This window comes from Lepisosteus platostomus, chromosome 13 (assembly GCF_059453375.1).
Source record: "Lepisosteus platostomus isolate fLepPlt1 chromosome 13, fLepPlt1.hap1, whole genome shotgun sequence".
In the NCBI taxonomy this organism is placed as follows: Eukaryota; Metazoa; Chordata; class Actinopteri; order Semionotiformes; family Lepisosteidae; genus Lepisosteus; species Lepisosteus platostomus.
The window spans coordinates 37633136-37655949 of NC_142623.1; the positions used below are offsets into that span (position 1 = coordinate 37633136).

Below are 22814 nucleotides of genomic sequence, written 5' to 3' on the forward strand. Positions count from 1 at the left end.
GTTCTTTGAATGATTAAACTGTGCGTAACAGGGAAAACCTGTGATTTTATTTATTCTTCACAAAATAAAAGTTTTCTGAAATATCAGAAATATAAAACATTTTTGGGGGACTTAGTTGAAAATGTGTGTTATGTGTGTTATGGAGACAAGTAATCCCTATATCACACACTGATGTCACACTGGGTATTTGAAGTGACTCCACATTTCCCTCCAAGAGAAAACATATGGTACCTCTGTGAACAACATGTTACAGCATTCTGCATGAATGTTATAAATAAACATGGCGTTTGTTCCATTCATAAGTTCTTGAGTTTCTACCACCGTTCATTAGTTCCAATGCAGTTTAGAGGAAGGTTACTGCAGGGTAGAAAATCCAGCACTGGGGATATGATGAGTTACCAAAGCACTCCAGTCTCTGGGCCTGATGCCAGAATTGAAAACTTACTGGTGAAATTATGTTTTTTTGATGAATTGAGTGCTTGTTAACTGTCAAGACCTGACAGAAGCCTTCTGTCTAACTCTGGAACAGGTGTAGCCTAAGCACAAAAAAAAAAACATATGCCAGTGTTGTCCACTTTGAAGAACTAACATCTATAGAGATTGATCCTCATTTATTTTTTTTTACCAGTTGAATTCTAACACTGCAACATGATACATAAGGCCTTCATTCTATTCCTACCCATTTTGCATCTGTAGTATAACATTTTAGTGAAGCCCAGTGACCTTCTGAGGTTTGACAATTAAAAATGTATATGTCAAACAGTTTTCCTTTAGTATAAAAATAGACCTCACAGGATACGTTGTTAGCACACTCACAAAAAATCTCACTAAGCGAATGTTATTAAAAGCCAGCTTTGCATACGAAGCCTAGCAAATCTGCATGCACTGCATTTCATTGATGGATCATGTGTCTGTAAGGTAGCAGTAGCAGTAAGCCACTGGGGAATCTGTGACTCACGATACACTGCAGGGTTAAGACCGCTGCTGGCTGCCATCACTGTAGGAGGTATTAGGAGCCTGCTCTAGAGATGTGACCTCACAGCTGCTGCTATCCCATCTATCCCAGTGGACACCACGACTCAGTAGAGTGGCTTTATGAACAGCAAGCAGATCAACAGAGAAAACATTCTTATAAATGTTATATATATTTCCATCACAAAACAGGGCTGCACTTGTGTGAATTTTATTACATATCCTAATTGGCAGAGAGCTCTAGAAACAAAGCATGATGCTGCTTTTGTTCTCGGTTTAGTTTGGGAAACCTCTGTTCCCAGTTGAGCAGGTGTCAAATGTTGCATCTGAGGTCACCACTTGCTCAGTTTGTTGCGGTAATTGACTGGAGCTGATATACAGTATGTTTACACCTTGCAAGGCCTTCTTTACTTGTTTTTTTTTAACTTATTTTTTCTAAGCTAAAATCGATGAGATTATGAGGAAGGGAACACATAGAGCACTGTCTGCTCATTAAAGAGAGCTTGCTCAGAAGGGAAAGAACTGAAGGCTTCAAGACAAGTCTGCAACTGGCAATTAACTTCAGTTCCTTTCCAGGCAAAGCTGTGTGTTTTTTTATGTCTTTTAGATGTATTTCTGCTGGAAAAAAGAGTGCATATGATAGAGTTTTTGAATAAATGTTCATGATTGGGAGCACCTTTCGAACATATGAAATCTCAATTTAAAGAATGGAGAAACAATGTTTTAAATAAACAACAGCAACTTTTGAATCCTTGTAAAAGTATGTATGTGGTTATATTATCCCATAAATTGAGTATATGCTCTATAACCAAATATTGTTGTTATTAGTAGTAGTAGTTGAGAAACAGTCCTTAATATATGTATATGTAACAGTCTACTACATGTACTGTAACATGCAGGTCACTGTCCAGAACACGTTACTTTAAGAAAATGGTTTGTTCCAGCTAAATTCTACACTGCTGTGGTGTTTAAGATCTTTTGTACACGGGTGCTTTTTGTACACAGGCCTGAACACCAACCAGACACCCGAAAGTGGCTCCACAGCTGAAAAGTTGTGCTTCTTTTCTTCTCTTTTCAGCATAGAATAAACCTGTGCTTGGTCCTTTGCAGCCTTTGCATGCTGATGCAGCTACCTAATTGAACCACTTATACTGATGACCATATTTGGAGTCACTGGAGTATACACCTTCAACTTATGTAAGAGAAGGTTATGAGTACCCTCATAGCTTATTTGCTATTTTTTCTTCTTGAAATTCTGCACAGAGAATTCCTTGAATTTTGATGTTTACGGAAAAGTACATGTTCCTCGGCTACCTTCTTAGACTACTGTATATTATTGCAAAACTAATAAAATAGAATACAGAGAGCAGGCTGACATCTCAGTGAAAGCAAGCTTCCTTCTTGCCAGTAGAGCAGCATTACAGTAATGAAATTGGCCCCATAAAGTGTACAATTTATGTGGTGCAGCAGTTTTAAATGAGAAATGCAGGGACAAGGATGTAATCAGAGTGCAAAAGGTGGGCAAACTGGCTGCTAACAGTCATAATTTAGCTGTGAAAAATGCTTTACTTCTGCACTTTGGCTTTGCAATGCAAGACATATGCTTCCAAGAGAGAGAATTGCTTACAGTGCACAAACCAAATGATACAGCACTGTACATATCTGGATCTTTCTAAGGGAATGCTTGCAGATGTGCAGAACAGTCACCCCTTCTAGATCAGAGGTAGGGCAGATTTTTGTCATGTTTCAATGAAATTGTCAAATATATTATCTGTGTCTATCTATGTAGTTTGCTGTCTATCTAGATAAAACAATTTCATTAATCACATACAGTAGCAATGTGGCTACTTTAGAGAATAATTCCTTTTTAACATTATACATGTTTGATTTATATATTTTTCTTATTTTATTTTATACGTTTTTATATAATAGAATCATTTTTTTGCCATTTCAAGAGAACATTTATTTTTTATGGTATATGAAACTTGTTTTGAACAAGTTCAAGTAAATGTATTTAGGTTTCCACATTTTGTCTTTCTAAATGGTATTAGATCCTCTTGAAATATTTTTAAAGATTCAGATCGACAGCTAATAAGCTTCAATTTTTACAGTGCCCCCAAGAGCAACCTGGGAAATAATAAGAGTAAGGGCCTCAGGCCTAGCAGTACATTTATACATTTATTCACTTTTGCAATATAATTGAATTTTTCCTGTATTGCATTCCAGAGGGATGGTGATAAATTGGAAGCCAAAAAGATTTTTTTTTCTTTAACCCTTAAATGACTGAAATTTATAACAGGTTTATGCTTGCAGTTTTTAATTGTTCATGTGATAAATAGTTTTCATCTATACAGATTCTTCAAAGGGATATACTGTATAGGGGCCTGTGCGAGGAGTTCTCATTGTAGAATGTTTTTTTAACGTTAATAGGAAACTGAACAATTGCAAACGAGAGGAGGCTATTTGGTCCATCCAGCTTGTTTGGTAGTTAGTAGCTAATTAATCTGCGGATCTCATCCAGATGTTTCTTGAAGGAAGGCAGGGTATCAGCTTCAACAGCATGGCTGGGTTGCTTATTGCAAACTTTGTCATGAAAGATTATGATAAGCTAGTAGGTGAAACTTTGAGCATTTTTCCCAAACTTTGCTGATTATAATTAATTTGAGCACTTAATATAAAAATGTATCTGGATGATGCCCAAATCTGAAATGCACAAATGCAGTCTAGCGTATAAATCCTTCTGGAGTCTTTTCATGGCCCGTGCAGTTTCTTCAAGTTTCCGTATGGGCCGTGAGGAATGTGAGTGGTTGATCAAATCGGTGCATAGTTGGTACTCAGCTTCCTGTATGAATCATCACTGAATGAACAGAGGTGCATTTACCACATAGAACCACCAGGTGCCTCTTAGAGCACTGAAGTATTTTACACTTTTAAAGCATTTTATATACAAAAAAATTAAATGTTTATACTTGCACTTCTGTTTATCATCTTATTTGGGGAAGATTACATGTGTCCATGCCTAGGTTGGATGTCAATAGGTTGACAGGTTACTGTTTACCCATTATAGAAGCAGATCTTCCCTTTATCTTAGCTATACAGTTTATAGATTCTTACCTTTTACATTTATAGTACCTTTCCCTTACAAAGTGATGTGCAGGCAACACCATAGGGCTCCCGGGGCCATTTGGCCTGTATAATGCAAGTTGTAAGAGAAAGGCTGTACTAGTTGTTGGAAACTGTTATTGATTTTCAAGATGCTTGGCCCATCCGCACAGTTCCCAGATCACCCTCTAGCTATTAAAATTGACTTTCAGGAGTTACAGCACTGTTAAAACTTGCACATGTAAATGTTACATGAAACACATCATTGTTTGCTATAGTTGGGATCCTCAAATTATTACCCTGGAATGCCCATGGCTGCTAGAATATCCTGATCACTGTTGGATTCTAGCCTTTTCATCTCATTTGAGCATTGTAATAAATAAAGGTGTTTCAAATAGCTGGAAGTCTTTTTATTAGAATAATTAATTTTAAATCCACATAAAATGGCCAAAATGGCCCCTGACTTCTTTTGCAATCCAGATTATTAGTGGTTAAGGTATTTCTGTACTGTGTGCGATATACTTACGGTATGTAGGTGTCATCTGAGAGATTGCAATGTTATTTTAATCAAGGTAAAGTATGATATTTATTTATTTAAAGATTCATTTAGATGCAAACCATGAAAAACATTGGTCATCTGACCTAGTGATTTAGACCACAGTAACAGTTTATATGGACTTCTGCAAAGCTGCATATAAGCAGGCACGTGGACAATCAAGGGGTCACAAATTGACTATTTCACAGTCTGTACAATGCCACAACTATCTTGCCAATAAAATTAGGCATGATCTGATGAGCTTGATAAGCCTGCTACGTTTTAAATAAAAAGCACTGTGGCATGTATAATGTAAAGGGATTTTTGATTAGCTTAGCCTGTGTAGGTTGCTACTACTAAAAAGTGCTCAGATTCAAAAAGTGTCTGCTTTTGCTTTTGTGATCTGTCCATGGTGCTGATTTAAAAAAAAAAGAGTTCACACATGAGGATCTGCTGTAATTCAAACAGGAAAATAGTTCTGCAGTTCGAGCTTTTCATATATAAAATTGTGCTGTCATAAACCCAGATTTTATTCACAAACTGTACAAAAGCAGAAAGCTCTCAGTGGCATGTGATTTATGCACAGAAACACCAGAGGGTTAGCACCTTATATATTTACCTCACACTACAACAACAGAAAGTGCCTTACAAAAAGGATCAGTTCAAAACAAACACCAATTTTCCTATATATTGCTGAGGGAATTGGGGAAACTATTCCAGAAGTTTGGAAGAAGGTTTTTCACTAAGCTGAAAACAGATAACCAATGGTTGCAACTGTTCAAAACATATGAGTTTCAGCTTATGCACAAACAAAGACTGTATGTATTTGTCTAGCTTGAAACCATGTTCCTAAAGCCCTCCTGTGCAATGGTGCCTTCCCTGCAAGTTTTTATGTACTATTCTTTTCATCTCCCCACCTTATTAAGCTATGGAGCCATTTCTGTTTCATTTTCCACTGCTATTCCACAAGGATTTCATCTAGACCAAAGTTTGTGATCCAGCTTGTTTGAGAACTTAACATTGCAGTAATGGGACTACAGCTTGATCTCTCACACCAGGATTCCTCGATCAAATTCTGTAATGCAAACGTGCCTATCTAATAATTTAGTGTAATTATCATCCTGGAGGAATGCACAGCCCTGTTTTTAGCTCACCCAGTGAAGAGCATTCCTCTCCTTGCTTTCAAAGCAGCGTGTCGATTAATTAATCGCCAGCTAATTTAATTTCCAAAAAAGTAATAACTTGTTTAAGCGTGAATAAAGACTGACAAGGCAAAGTTCTAATCTGCCCAAAGTTTAATTAGACTCAGCAAGGTTTTTCTAACAGCAGACCTGGGTCAGAGGAGTGGGGGGGATGCACAGGGCAGATTGCCTGTTTGTTGAAGTCAAGGGTGCTGGTCCAGACTGGACAGCTGTCCACTTCGCACTAAAACAAACGTGCCTGTCATGTGTTGAGAGGCCGAGCTCACTCCCCATGAGCTACACAACACCTGTCATTTTCAGGTAATTGAGGACTTAGCTTTTTTTACCCTTGTGTTTAAAGCTCGCTGTTTGAAATCAATTCTAGGAGCGCATTATCAGGAGGCTAAGGTCTGAAAGCATTAATTTTTTTTGGTCATGATCCGCAATGCAAATTTCTTTACATAACTAATGCTCTTTATTAATTCACCAGCACATGATGATGAGATGAGGTGTTGTGAATGATTTTAATAACTTAGATCCAAAATTAGACTGATTAATTTTTAAATTTTGGATGTAAATCAAAATGATGATGCACAAGGCCTTGTTAACAGATTCATGTTTGTCTTTTTTTTGTGTGTGTCTGGTTTTATGGTACACACTTAAAATAAGTATCTCTTATTTTAAGGCTGCATGTTTTAATACAACAGTGCCCTGTACTATGAAATGTGTAATATAAAACATGAAATAATATAAAGATAAAAATACCATGTACAAAATGCATACAGGATTCTGCAGTGCTTCCTTTTTCAGTTTGAGTCTTACTACGGTTTCTTCTCTGAAGCTTTTTATTTTCAAGCAGATGCCAGACTTGTATATATTCTTGTAAAGGTAAGAAAGGAGAAAACTGACTAAATGATGTGTCTTAGTAGAGAGTCAGATGTAGAAATCTGTCAGAAATGCGTATAAACCAGTGTCACCATATCTACATAAATACTAGAAAGCACAAAAACAACAACTTAAATCTACAAATATGTATTTAATACAACACTTGAAATGCATTTTAGAGAATATCAAGCAGTCAGCTTTACAAAATATTAATTCAAATTTAAAGAAATAATATACTAATAGCATAATAATCACTGAAGATTTTTTTAGATACTTTATCAGTGGTGTTTAAAATTCAAAATTTCTTACAGTCTCAATAAGGTACACCATATTCCAACTGAAGGAGTAAAACATGCCTAATAGTCTCCCCTCTTTACACAGGACTACTGCAGAATGTGTCAGATACCATCTTGAAATCATTTCCATTTTATTACTCCGTCATCTTTCCAAGCAGGGTCTGCAGAAATCCAATTAGCTTTAAAAAAGTGTTTCCCTTAAATCCAGGAAGAACCCCTGAGGTTAACTGGAACTACTTGGAAGTAAAGATAAAACTGTTAAATTAAGAGCAGAAGGCCCCATCCACTTAAAAGCCTTTGCCGGCTAATAAGCTATCCTTGAATATGGAGTATCTTCTCTCACCATACCAGACTCCATTTTTCCCACTGTGGAGTATAATTTCTGCCCTCCACAACATAGTTGTCTAAGCCAGGAACTCCATACTTAACAAGCATAAACCCAGCTGAGACTTAGGTGCATATAAGAGGATCTATAATTGAACTTCAGGTTTCTGGAGTGATTTAGGTACGATCAAAGGTCTGGTAGGGCTGTATGAAACGAAGACTTTGTGCAGCATTTACTGAAGATGCAAGATGAGCACAACAGGAGTTTAACTAGACAAAAATAAGGAAGAAAAAAGTCTCATGGCCATGTGAATGTGACTTGCAGTAATTCAATTGGACCATGATTGAAACTGGGGAGAAATTTTAAATCCTGTTGTTAAAACCCACTATAAACAATTAACATTTATTTTGAAAATAAACAACACATTGAGTTTTGAAAATTTTAAATGTGACCCAATTTTTTTTGAAAATTCAGATACTCTGTGCTGTCCAGTGCAAAAATTCTTTGTGTTGGAATTCCATAACGGAAAAACTCCATTAATGGAGTGACCAAATACTGTATGTGACAACATTCAGAGGAAAACATGTAATTACTTACCTTGCTGTTCAAAATACATTTGTTTATTTATTTCTCCACACTGCCAATGTTTCAAACAAAGCATCAGCTTCAGATGTGTGCATTTTGGTGTGCCTCGCAATGTACTGACAGAACCTGATGCATACTGACTTTTGCCAAATTCCCAAACACGCTATAAAAGTCCTGTAAAAACATCTCCTAGGTCCTGAAATGGTCCCCCTATGTTGTGAAGACAAAATAAAATTGTTTTTTTATTTCTGAAATTGGATCTTAAGCTCCAATGGGAAAGGTTTATGCAAGTTCAAAATCCAGCTTTTCATCTAAAGGCAATGATATGTAGCAATCACTTGGAAAGTTAAGTTCTAGGAAGTTCCAGAAGGTCTATATATAAAAATATATAAAATAAAACATAAAAAATACAAATTAAGTACAATTACATACAGTTCAGCACAATTAGATTGGATTCACTCGTGATGAAAGACTTGCCTTGTGGAAAAAGCAGGACTCACTGTCGTCTGAACAAGTGCTGTGCGGTTCTTTGCCAGGAGAATCTTTAAATTGGGTGTAGTAACAGAAGAGTGAACTGCGAAATTAATGTTTTTTTATTTAAACAGGATACAGAATTGGGTCTCTACAATCCTTCTGTGGGTGTCTGCGTCCCCCTTTATTAATTTTCCTGCAAAAAAGACAATTAGAATCTGACTTTTCATATCTTTGGTACTTCTTACATACACTATTGAATTTTTGTTCTGTTATATTTAAGGAATTGTTTAATGTTCATTCATAATCGTTTAAAATGGAATCATAGTCCATGCACCAGCAAGCTCTCATACTATTAAACAGTTCAGGCTTAGGAAAGTAAATTGAGTATTAAGGCTGTGCTTCCAATGTTTAATTGATATTGAGTTTATTTTGTTTTGAATTAAGTTCATGGTTTGTATAACTAACAATTAATGTAACGTCAGTTTACTTTAGATATTGCCACCCTCCAGTGACCTGCAGTGGTCCTTTTTTTCCCTCCCATTTTCCTCCTATTGTACCATGGTCTTTTTTTGCTGTTTTTTGCTGTCAGTTAAACAACAGCATTCATACTACAAACAAAATGTTTCTTTGATCTGAAAATAGAAACAGCTGATTACACATTGATGAATATCTTCTAAAATGTGAAACCAGTGGAGTACAGAAATAATACAACCCAAAGAGGAATATATTTTCACATAACTGAAACTAAAGCTCCTGTTATTTTAGAGTATGTAGCAATTTACCCTCTATGGCATGGCAGCGTGCAACAACTGATAATCTTAAATTTCTTGTAGTCATATATTTTTTAATGTTTATAAATTTGTGAGATTTCATCAGCACATCCTAAGCTGCAGTTTCTGCAATATATGAATCTGAACTTTCCAGTGAATATATTAATTCTTATGTGCACCTAAGGCTTCCAGAAATGAAATAGCAATTTTGAAACATTCTGCTTATCACCATGGCAAAATCCAATAAAATTACATTATTAGCATCACATCTATCAGCGTGGTGTTATCAACTCGGACACCTTTTAATAAACTCTGAAGATAAAGGCTCTAATTAACGTGCTATCCCTTGTAATCATTTTATTACAACCTATCATTCTAGGAGACGTTCATGTTGGGGGTTCTACTGTACAAAACTGGGGAACATTTACGTTCTGTGCTAATTAGGTAAATTCAGTTAGAGGTAAGAATGGAATCAATGTGATAAGAAGCTGTTTTTTCTTGACTAGTATACAGAAACTGAATTGGTAGGACCTAATATGCAAACTTCCACTGTTGTTGTTAAACTTAGCAGGATTAATCAATGGTTAACTGCTGTTCATCGGCAGTAAGTGGTGCATTAAAAGACAGAAGCACTGCAGACCTCCAGATGTCCCACAAAAATGAATTTTGGTTCCTTTTTTGGTTTATGAATAACAACCACATGTATATTAAAGTCATTTGATAGCTTTATTTTCAGGAGCTGAGCACTATGATGAGTGTTTGAATTATTAGATCACAAAGAACATATGTAAATCATTAGGACTTCTAAAACAATTAGAACAGAATTGCCAGTTTAGATTACAAATAAGGGATGAAAACACTTGGGCAGAGAGTAGTCTTTAATTACTAGAGATAATATTTTATCATTTTGGAGAATATATTTAACAATTGTTTAAGATTTAAATGGCAGCTAAAATGTCTGTATTACATGTGGATACTGAGAACCATATAGCCATGTTCCTTTGGCATACCCACTTGTCAGAGCCATTGATTGTTTGACATGCTGCACAGTGCACAGTACTGAACAAGGTATATTATCAACTGGAGGAGCATTGTGTCTCTCGCTGGTTGTGACGAGTTGTAGGAGATAAAAGGTGAAAATCCCCTTGCCGAATAATGCTTCCACTCTTGCACTAGCTGCTCTGTGCCAGATGGGCACCACCAACTGGGAAGTCGCTAGTGACATGACCCAGGCTCATAGGAATCAACCTGAACTCTGAGTGAATCCATTTACTAGTTCAGTGACTCAGATCCCTCTAAGAATGTTTTTAAAACTCATTTAAGCTAGTGGTTGAAATTTAAACTTTCAGGGATGTTGTGCACGCCATGTTTTTTTAACCCAATGTGTATTTTGTTTTTTGTGGCTCATCTCTGATGTTATTAACCATAGGCTGGTTTTTCTCAGAGGTCTCCTTGATCAGACATGGCAATTCAGCGATATATGACATTAAGAATGCATGTAATATTATGAAATAACTGGGATACTAAAAACCCTTTCTGAATTCAGGAATGGGACTTGAAACTGACAGTTTGCACTCGGGTGCAGAGATAAGCCTATTTGTGGATACAAAATGCATACTCTGCACACCAACTGTCATAGAAATGCACACACAATGAAAACACAACAACATTTATGGAAATGTACTGATAATTTATCTAAAATCAATCTTTACTGACTTTAGTGACTTCAGTTTTTGTCTTTTTACCAGTGATTCAAAATAGCTTTAGATTATAAAAAAAATCACATCCTATCTTACTTGGGGCTGAATTAATCAGTTCTCCATTGAAAATGAGTGTTTATTCTGCCTCTTGAATAAAGGGTCAGGTGACTTTTTCTCTTCAGTGAGCTTAGAATTACGTGAGTTTTTTTGCTGCTTAAACTTAAAGTGCCTTTGGGTTTGACATTATACAGGACATAAAATAGCTTGGGGAATTGTAATTCTTATATCGTTACCCATTATTCTCAGATAGTAATCCCCTTGCACCCAAACATTGTAATAGTTACCTGTCAGAGATCCAGCCAAATAATTGTGGCACAATATTGCCTATCATAATAAAAACAATTTCAACATCACCAGTGTGCATGCCTCTTTAATTTAAATCTGTTATCTATTTGCATTTATTGCAACACACTATTGTTATATCCCTTGCTTATGTGTTTAATAAAGAGTTCCTGTATTTGTTAGCGTTATGATGTAGCCACTGGGGTGCTGAGTTTTGTATTTTTGTAAATTTGTCTATATGTGTATTTAATACTACAAATCTGATTTTAAAAAGTTTTGTACTTGCATTGCAATGTTGTTAAGAGCAAAATGTTTTTATAAAAATGTCTTATGTAAGATACATTTCAGTCAATATATGTAGCTATGGCTACATGTGTATACTAGAAAATTCCAATTTTATTGATATTTTATATTTTTGTGTTTTACCTTTTTTTTGCATATATTTTCTTGAATTTAATCTTAGTTGTTATTTACTTGTGTCTTCCCTGGAGACATTAATGATATTATAACTGATTTAAAGTCAGTTTATGTTCATTCTCAGCTTGCTATAACATGGCTTTGATATGTGATATTGATACAAATGTTATCACATGATATATGAACAAGTAATAGGTTTATTCCATGCTGAACAGAGAAGAAAGAAAACACAACATTTTGGACGTGGAGCCTTCTTCAGGTGTGAGCACCTCACACCTATTATATTAAAATTAAACTTTTTGAACTCAAGCTTAAATCAGTCTGCCAAAGATTTAACCTTCAAAGTTGATGAAAGTCTCATTTTATTTTACATTTACTGCTTATATTCAACAAAAGAGACATGGTACCTCTTTTATGCTGGATGTGTATTTTAAACTCAAGTAGGGATTCTTTGCCTAAAGAGTCAGTCCTTAGGTACCAGGTAATGAATTTAAATTATTCATGAAGTCAGGGCATTTTGTACGTTTGGGAAATAACTGCTTTCCAAAATGTCTGGTTTTCCCCCCTAGAACCAAAGAATAATCTAATGTCATGCATAAGGAAGAAAGGTTATTTTCCGCATATACATTGATATTTTAACCTAAAGATTCTGACCTTCTGAGATTAATCTGTGATTCACATTTATAGACATGTACAAGAATCTTCCATCAAGAAGACTCTACATTTGTATACAATTACCATGAGATTAACTGACACAATGTTTACTGAACATACAGTGAAAAGCAATATTATGTGTGTGGACCTCATTCATTGTTTGTTATACTACCTGAACTACAATTTTGAGGTACTTGTGCTTAACATTTTCCTTAAAACATTTAAGTAGACAATTACACCACAGGTGCTGCTTGCTGAGTAAATAAAATTGTAATGCTAGACCATGATATAATTATATCTGCTTGATTATCTTGTATTCCCGAAACCTGAATTCATTTTTGATGTGCAAGACCTGCAACATTAGTCAAAGCGAGCAATTTATAACTACATGGAATGCCTTTTCTTTGAAAAGTTAGAAAAGGTGTTAAATGACTCAGCGTGGATTGTGTGAACAACATTCTTGAACTGTTAGAAGATTGGATTACCTGATTGTAGCCATTACTAAACACATTCTTTTTTTCAGTTATATCACCACTTTAGAACTGTGTTTGAAAACTAACAACAATAATAAATGGGTGCATGTTTTCCATTTTATATAATAGTGGATATGACTGTTGACTATTCTCTGTACTGTTTCACTAAAACCACAGATCTCACAGCAAGTAGTCAGGCTCTCATTATATTTGAATTGTGTATGCTAAAGAAATGCAATTGAGATTTGACAGTCTGTAATTTCCACTAACACATGGGGATTGTCAGGCTTCCATAGGGGTGTGACCTTTGTAGAAAAATAATGAGAGGTCTTAAAGCAAACCTCCTGTAACATTTTGGAGAACGGCAGAGGGCTTTAATGAATATGGTGAAAACGGGTGCTGTTTTCTCAACAGTGATAATGGTTTGGAGCAGCTTTCAATGCACTATTAGCCCTTTGCTTGCTTACTAAATTCTTTGACAGTTTGTCTGTGAAGCCACACGTTCTTGTATGTTTGCCATAAAAAAAACTATAATTAACTTTTTTACTTTTTTTGTTGATTGTGGGAGATTTGTGGTTTATTGTCCATGGTTCTTTGGAATGGCCAAACACAGGCTGGACAGACATAAATGGAGTAACACTGAACATACTGGAATATCAGCAGGGAGATCAAAGAAAAATGTACATAGTGATAATTTTAAATAAAAAAGTACAGTGGATACAGAGACTGCTTTCAGTTCTTTTATATTTTTGCTCAGTTCACACTTGTTTGAGGTAAATTCCTATTTCAGGAATGACTTCTTATTATTGTTTTTCTATTTCCAGATCTCAGATCTCTACCTGACGTTGCTATGACTGGAAATTGTACTAGGGAATGCACTGAATTTGGACATTCAGATGCCTGTTGGATGCCAGGACAGCCTTCCCCAAACCGCAAGGTGACCAAGAACACCCCCAAACTCTCAACCTTTGTGCCTTACCAAGAGAGAGGGAGCCAGGATAGGCTGACCAATGGGAGCCCAAGGCTTGTGGAGGAACGCAATGCCAAGCTTCGCTTCCTGCCTCCATACAGTGCCTTCTCCAGTACTAGCCATGAGCCCAGCAAGGACTCTACAATGGAAGAAATCCCCCTCACCCAGGCTTCAGAGTTCCAACCGGCAACTACTCCTTCTACCCAGAGTTCCAAAAGAGAGATCTACCTGTGAGGAGAATACTTCCTGTGCCTGTTTGCCACTGAAGAAAAGAAAAAAAAACACAAAATGATTTAAAGAAGGCTTTAGAATCCAAAAGGGAGAACAAATAAAATTGAAATGAAGAATTTTTAAAAATCCAGTATATTGAAGGAATGTACACAAAACTATCATTCAGATGTTTGTATGATTTATGGGAATACAGTTTACTGATTAACTTTTTTTTCTTTTTTTAAAAAAGATAAGAACACTGTCAAATTTAAAAATAGAAACAACAAGGAACATAAAACAAAAATACCAATACTATTTCTTTTTTTTTCTTTTTTAAATGTCTGGCTGCTTGATTTACCTGCTTGTGGAGCGTTTATTTCTTTGAATCTCTTGGTTCAAAGAATTCCAAAGGTACAATCAATGCTGTAGTGCTATCACCCAAGGTTTCATCATAAACAGATAACATTCACCTGGAAAGAAGTCTTCTACGCAGCAGGAAATGGTAAAAAAGAAGAGAGGTCTCTATTACTGTACAGTGCTGTAAATACATTTGGTTCGTGTGCATATGTCTGTCTGACTTCAGTAATTTTTCTTCTGCTGTAAAGAGCTTTTGAAATTCTAGCCTTTTTGTTGTTTTACAGTGAAATGAAAAGAAGCTATTAAATCGCATAGAATTTTCACCTTTGTACATAGAAATGGTTTCCAAACAAAGCTGGAAGCAGATGACATAACTAGGGTGAAAATAATGTCATTGCAGTGGAGAAACTGGTACTTTGTAACGCTACATTCAAAGCCTGGGAGACATCTGCCGTCCTTCTATGATCTTTGCCCTCTGCTCTCTGGAAGTTCGTAGGAGAGGAAAAGATGAACTTTGATTTGTCAGTGGTGTTAAATATCTGTATTTTGAAGGGTCTGGTGCGTTACCGTGTCAGCACTGTATTTTTTGCTTTCTCATTAATTGCATACCTCTCCATCTCCTTGTTGATTATGTAATGTTTACCTAAATAGCTTCTGGTCATGGCCAAATACAGCACACAGTGGTCTACAAAAAAGCATTGTGTTTGATCATAGTTGTGGAAATGTACACAATGACTTGGTGCCATTTATCTATTTAAACATGTTCATTGTTTTGGCTTGATTTTGGCAATACTGGTATCTGTGTTCCAATATAATTCAGCAGAAAGAAATGAAGTTTGAAACAAACAGAAGCACCTGGTGTATATGACTAGGATCAACAGTGTACCAGGGACATTTTCATTGCTCTTGTTAAATATTGTAAGTTACGTACTGCTGGAGCCTTTAGTCATCTGATTTGAAGTGCAGTCTGCAGCACTACAGTATAATTAAGACAAATGTTATTAAATGGTAGAAAGCATGGGCATCCCACTAATTGCCTGTGGTAACTGTCATAATTTCATACACAGAGTAAACTGAGTTTCTTGTTTAAAGATAGTTTTGAGGAAGATATTATTAATAGTTGGTGACTAGAAAAGAAGTTTAAACTCTGGCAAAATATGTCCATGATAATGAGATTAAAAATGGTGTACGCAGTAGCCTATATGACCAAAGTGCTGTTAAAAGTGACTGTATACACATCCAGAATGAAAACAGTTTGCTTTTGAAGTATATAGGATAAAGTATATAGTATATAGTATATAGGGAGTTGTTTTTTCACAAGAGATGTTGGCATGTGAAATGTGAAAGCATACCAAGACTATTCAGTCCTGGATCTGGCATGTTAGTATGTCTGCAAGTCTCTGGGTCTTTTTAAAGAAGCACCACCCAAAGAGTTTGGAGAAGCTGTAAAACCAGTCCAGTGCAGCCAATAAGTAGGTCAGGTGAGTTATAATGACTACTTGCAGATACACTTTCACTCCAGGACCAGGATTGTAAAGCCCCTTTTCTCATTGTTCATACAGTACTTATCCATTACAAAGTCTTGTAATACGAAAATGGCAATTTTACTCTTGCTCGTCTTTTCTGTGTTGTAATGAATATTTTACATTCAGTTAATATTGACATTTTAAAATGTATGTTTTGGGAATCTTAGTTATTTATAGGTAGAAGACAATGAGTGAAGTAAAGATTCTTCAGGCATTTATTTGATACTGTTGTGACCCTATGTTTACTTTTGAAACTAGAGTTTTGCAGAGTGCTTTTCAGTAAAAGATTCCTAATATTGGAAATTGGCAATTCAAAATGCTTCTTCATATTCTGTCAGAGCCATTTAATTGCAGTCGTTTTAATTGTATACATGATGCATCTATTTAACTGACGTTGTCTTATATGATGTTGAAATACAGTACCTTTCCAGATAGTCAACATTTTTTGCATGAAAATAGAGATTAAACAAGGTAGCAGCAACAAATAAGTGTATGACTTGCTTCACTAGGTTTTGGTACAGTATCTTAAATGTAAGCACACTGTGAATCTCAGTGTTGCTTGTTACTCACACGTTTCCCTGCTCTTCTGTTCTTGATTATTATGTATAAACTGTTTGTAAAAACACAGAAGAAATTTTGGTAGTCTAGTTATCTCCTTTGTTTGTATACCACATTCAACTGGTCTCCACCTGCACTGATAAGTAAATACCCATACGTTTAACTTATTTTATAAAGACCTCATAAATCCCTCTGTTCAACTCATTCCATGGGATAATGCCATCTATAACTTCAAGCACAAAAATACAGTATTTTGGAAACTAAAATGTTGGTAAGAAATATGTTTTGTAAGTTGTCTTCTTTTCCAAAAGTTGCAACTTTCCAAAGACACTTCTTGTTCTTAACCGATTTAAAAACATGTAATTAAAAAAAAATCAGATGCATTTCAAAAGCCTGGGATTTGGTTTCACTTTCAAATTAAAAAAAAAAATCATAATTATTAAGGTTGTCATTGGCATTAATACATTGTGAAAGATATGTGGGTAAAATAATTTGTTCATAATAAATTAGTGTAATTTTAAATAGATATTCAAACTTTGTAGGAAAAATAGGGAGTAGCAGAGTACTATGCATAATGGATAATGGAAAATCATTGTTTTGTGTTTAAAGATGGTCCTGGCTATTAGTTTAAGTGAAGAATTGCCTATGTTCATTAGAAAGACAATCAATTTGAATAAGCCAATTAAATGTCCAGCCATGAGCACATACAAAGCACATTCTTCAATTATTTTTAAGCTATTTAATGGCTATGATAAAATACAGCAAAAACCATAATCCATTGTAATTGCATTTAAGCTTAGTCCATTTCTGTGCTCGATTGCTTTTTCTTTGTATTTCATCTCTCAGAGGCTTTATAACACTCATGTTGCCCATGTCAGTTTCAGGAGGTCTGCCATAGAAAAGACAAACTTGCAGTCTATGGTCTCCACTAAAATACATTTCTGAGTTCGAAAATCAGGTTTTGAATGTACACAGTTTGGTGCTGAAATGCGAGTTGAACCCGGACCATAGTTTCAAAAAGATTTGCAGAATGTCTTCGTCTGGTGCTTTTAAAAAAGGCAGCTCACTATGTCAAACAGTCATTTTAGTCATTTACAATCAGCTGAAGGCTGCTGTTTACCAAAACAAAACTCTGTCTCAGCCTTTAAAATTGTTCGAATTTAACAGTTAGCCTAACGCACAAGGAAAATTGCAGTCAAGCATGCTTATGCTTTCTGGACGTATGCCATCTTTAAACCATGAATTTAGTAATTTTCTGTGCTCTTGACATTTTATTACTTTAATTAATTTTTAATCAGTGCACTCACCCAAGTTCAAGTTTTGTGCTGCATTAGCATTATTAACATGTTTCTATTCCCTGTTTGTTGGTATACAATTTAATATAGTTGTATTATTCTTGTAGTTTTGTATTTTTTCATTGTTACTGAACACTAAGAAAATGTTCTTTTGTTAAGTTTAACTCTCCCATTTCATTTTATGATGTCCGCATTATGCTTTCATTTTTCAGTGAGACAACAAACATAGCCAATGGGACATTTTTTTAAATTGACAGGGGTGTAGCTCCACAACTCCCCAACAGTACACCTCAACTCCCTGCCTTAGTTTATTTGAACTACAGTGCTGGGAAAATAGGCTTCATGCTGTGTCTCTTAACTTGACAACACTGATACCCAACCTGAGAACTCAAAGAAAGTGTTTAAAATGACATATTGAGAAAAAACAATAAATGAATCAGGAGCTCTGTTTGTCTCCCTTTTACCCTTTCCTTCTCTTCATTGCATACTCAGCTTGACCTAGAAGCTACATTTGTAATCTCTGTGCCTGAAAATCTTGCCCTCAGATTCCTGCTCAGCAAATGACTCTGGAGCTTGATGTTTCACCACTAAGTGCTTCAATCTAAAACATCAGGAAGACAGAATTCCAGATAATTGCAAGTTGCAGACTGAAATAAATCAATGATGAGTAAAAGAGTTATGAAACGCTCTTCCCCCCCATAGTCTGTAATTCAGACGTGATGCAAGCAGGATTTTTTTTACTAGGATAGTTGATTTTATATGTCTTATTGCAATATTCCTAGGCTCCGCCAAATGCTCTTATCTGCTTTTTATTGTAGGACAATATATATATACATATTTGAAACTGAGGGGAGCAGTTAGCTTGTCACTGTACTTCATATCAATGGTATAGCTTCTTGATAATATTACTCATTCAGAAAAAGCTATTGGAATATATTATATAGGCTCATTAAGCTGACATCTTTACTGTGAAAGTAGCTTTCACATTTCAGGAGAGATTTTGGAACCTTTTCCATGGATGTGACCATTTGTAAAGCATGCTTATTTGCATTATCACTGGGCCTTGACAGTTTAATACATTAGGTGTTTTTTTGTAAAATAAATTGCAAATCTTGGGGATAGGAATACATAGAAAAATTATATTGAAATATATTTTTGCTTATTAACCTTCATGTTGAAGGCAGAAAACATGTATATTGCTTCATTTTTCTGGTAACTTTGTGTGGTAACTTAGAGTTTAAATGAGCCATTAGATACAGCTGATGTACCTTTCAGGTCAGTTTTGTAGGTACTGTGGATTGATGGAAAAGAAACAGAATAACTTTATAAAGGAAGAACTGAGGTCATTTTTGTTTAGAGTTCCATTTCTTGTACAAGAGGATATTTTGTCCATTTCACATTAAAAGTATCATTGTGCTTTTGTCTCTTTCAACTGTCAAAAAAGCAATGCCGAGTTCAACTCACACATGATCCTTCATTTACGTCTTATTGCAATGTGTCAACATTATTATTTTTCAAATAATTTAGGGAAAAAAATAAAATTTTGACCTCATGAATAAGGTTCTGCATTCATATTAATGTTTTAGAAACATTTAACTGTTCAGTGATTAGGTTCTACTGAATAGTTAAATGATGGACAATTGTGGTTTAAGACACGGGCTCAGTGGGGAAACTTGTGGTTTGTCTATTAATTAAAACAAAGATGTACAGTATAAAGGCATTTGCTCATTCTATTTTTTTTTTCCAGTACAGTGATTGTTGTAAATAAATACAAAAAAACTGTCCAAAACAAAGATGAATGCTTTCCTTGAGGAATTATAAACCCAAATTACTTGGCAGATTCGTTAGCTCCTTCTGTTGATGTGTACGCAGTTCACAAGTATGCCTAAGGTTCATCTGCAGGGTTTGACAGTGTGCAGAGACATGATTTCCCTGTTTTGGCCTCCATAAGGTTTCAGAACAGTTCGCACAGGGAAACAAAGGGTGATGGTGGAGTGTATGAAACACACTACCTAACCCCCAAAACTGCCAGATGTGTTCTTTTTGTTCATTCTTCTCAGTCTCCTGTCCACAAGTATATAGTAGGATGCATTTTATCACACGCATCCAGATGACTAAAAAGTCCTGGTACAGCATGAATAAAAGCCAGTTTTATAAATATATACATTTTTTGTTGTTATTGTTGGTTTCTTAATAGTCAAAAACAACATTGTTATATACATATAAATGTGAATTGTCATTGCTATTTTTTACAAGAGATCTTGGATCTGGATTTGTAAATGACGTTAATGTACATGCAAGCCAGTCTTTTTTTTTTCCTTTTGCCATGGTTTGTGGAGCACAATTAGGAAAAGCGGAGAAAATGAGCACATTGCAGATTCTTTCCCTCATTGATTCTAATTAATAAGTTTGCATGATTCCAGGCGTTCTCATTATTCATGCATGTTGAATATCTGTGAATGCACATGTTATGATGCACTCTTTTTTTCCTGCTGGCCTTTTAATAGTTTGTTCTTCACAACTTCAATCCCAAAGAAAACTGGAAAAATCCCTGAGCTTGCAAAATCCCTCTCCTACAAAATAGCCCAGTGGTTCCGGATGGTAAAAAGCTTTAATTTTAGCTTAGTAGTATGTTCCAGCTTTAATATGAACATACTACTTCATGTTAGTCAGAAAACGTGGTAAGAGGAAAGGAAAGTAACTGCCTTTTGTTACATGTCCAAATCAAAAGGAGTGGTTGCACACTCTTGTTCTTCAGATAGGACATATCCAGACATGGTTAATAGTCTAGTCTGCTACCCATTGCAGATTTGTGTTGGGTCTATGGCAAGATGTTCGTAACTGTTGACACCATTGTTCAAGGGTGAAACGTTGCATTCTTTCCAAAAATAGAAACATGATTAAATTTCATGCATTCCACTCCATGTTTAGTACATAACACCACATTGAATATTTTTCTCCACAATCTATTGAAAGCTGTGTCAGGGTTCACCAGGAAACAAAGGAAAAAAAAAAGAAAAATGACTGCTGCAGAAGTATGTCTTTGCGGGAAATACAAGTTTGTAGCCTAAATGTCGGTTCTATTTATATAGGAAAATTGCTTGTGATGCCTTGTTTTTTGTACAGTTTTATGTACATGCAAGTGTAGCTTTTTTAAAATTTATGAAAAAAATCCTATGGCAAATTAAAATTGTAAACTGTTTTTAAGATAGGGTTCATTAGGGTGTGATTGGACAGGTTCTTGTTTATTTTGTGTGGAAGCGGCTCTGTAAAGCATTTACTGTAATTATTCACTTGCTTCTTGTCTCTTTTGAGGTTTTATCTTTTGTTTTATGTTAATTGCAAACGGTGAGTTCCCAGAAACATGGGCTATTTGTCTTTTTTCTTAGTTTTTTTTTCTTCCATTTGTTCCATTTTGTCCTGATCAGTATACGCATGTTGGAAAACTAATTGTGGTCTTTTATTTTTGCTAAGCAAATCAAACAGAGAAACCCTTGTAATTAGTCCTACCTTAAAGCTTTACAATAAAAAAATATTTAAAAAAGTGCAGACTGGTTTCTTTATTTTACATTTTACCTCAATTTGTTAGCTATTTTTCAGAGTAAATGTACAGGCTAGCACAAGCTTGGTTCAAAAAGATATGTTCTGTAAATGCAAATTCAGATACTGTTATAGTTAGTGACACTACTCTAAAACAGCCATCCATGGTCCAAAAGTAACTAATTCTTGCTAATGGGTCACTCTGGAGAGGATGCCAGTCCATCACAGGACAAACACACATTGGAAGAATTAAAAGACACAAATTCATTTAGCCAGCATGTCATTGGAAGTTGGGAGAAATCCAGAGCATCCGGAGATCACATGTGATCACAGGATAAGTGTAAAGTCACACAGAAGGCACACCAGGCTGGAATCAAACACAGGCCCCAAGAGCAGTGAGATAACTGTGCCAACTGCCAGGTCACCATACAGACCCGCACTGAATCTTTACTTCTTTTTTACTTGGTAAAGTTTTTGATCATTGTTTTTTTTAAATGTTTGACTTGATATTTTTGATTTTGTTTTAATCATAGTTCATTACATAGTCTCTGTATTTATACTAAATTGTACTGAAATACATTGCTGTCTCTTCTGGAAAAGGACAAAATATCTGCAGTGAGTGTACAGAGCTCTGTCCTTAAATGCTGAAAAATCTCTATGGACAAAATACTAGGAACTAACTCCAAACAACATGGTGATCCCCTGCCAGAAGCAAGATTTAGCAAGAGTATGAGTTCCTCTAGGTTTTGAAACATTTGCGACTCAATCCCACCCCATTCTAGCAAGATCACCTTAAAATGAGGTTGCAAAGGAGGTAACATTGTGTGACATTGAATTGCACTAGTTGTGGAAGTTTTCACTTTGTCTGAGATCTGGGGATTATTATTATTTTGATGATAAAACTCCATATAACGCCCTTCCAGCCATCCATGGACTGAGTGAGAATGTATTAATTTCAGTGAGTGTTCCTGATGTTTAAGTCAGCAGGTAATTAACCTTTACACTGGCACTATACCCTATTTCAAGTGTCTCCATCACTGGTCTTGAAGAGAACCAATGCATCAGGTTTGATAGATCACCACTAAATCAACAATTTCTAAAGGTGTGGAGCAATTGAAGCGTGACCCATTAAGCAAGTGATTTGTTAAATGAAGTCATTTAGAGATCATACGGGACCACAATTTGAGTGCCCTTCAGTCCTCAAGGACCAACACTCTGTTAATTGGACAGATTAATTTCTTAATTCAACAATCATACACAGGTGTTGCCAATCTTTAGATAGAGTTGACCTATAAGATTAATTGGATCCAGGACTTGGGCTCAGTACTCCCTAAATTACATTAAATGTCATTGTTATAACAGCACAGTCATGCTAGGAACCTTGTCTCTTCACACCTGCAATGTGCAGTGCACTGGTTACTGGAGATCACCTACTTGCATAGGGCAAAGTAAGCTTTAGGTTTTATTTCCCACCCTTTCACAAGCCAGTAATAATTTGTTTTTGAGTGTAGGATCAATACACATAACGTGCTGCAAATGCTTTCTACACATTTTCCAGCCCCCAGTGGTTCTCCACTCCATGTGTGCTCTTCTGAAATGAGATTTGGTCATATTGGCAGTTTCAATTGATTCGTGAGCTTAATATTA

The 22814-nt window shown here is 35.5% G+C and overlaps 1 protein-coding gene across 1 annotated transcript in view; it reads left to right on the forward strand.

The window, feature by feature from the left end:
• Positions 1-20648, forward strand: part of LOC148650563 (protocadherin-1-like) — a 166673-nt gene extending 146025 nt beyond the window's left edge. Inside the window, exon 5 of the mRNA XM_088604536.1 lies at positions 13536-20648. Within this exon, the coding sequence (XP_088460662.1) occupies positions 13536-13915 (380 nt within the window). The 3' untranslated portion in view covers positions 13916-20648. The remainder of the gene's footprint in view (positions 1-13535) is intronic.
• The last annotated feature ends 2166 nt before the right edge of the window (positions 20649-22814 follow it).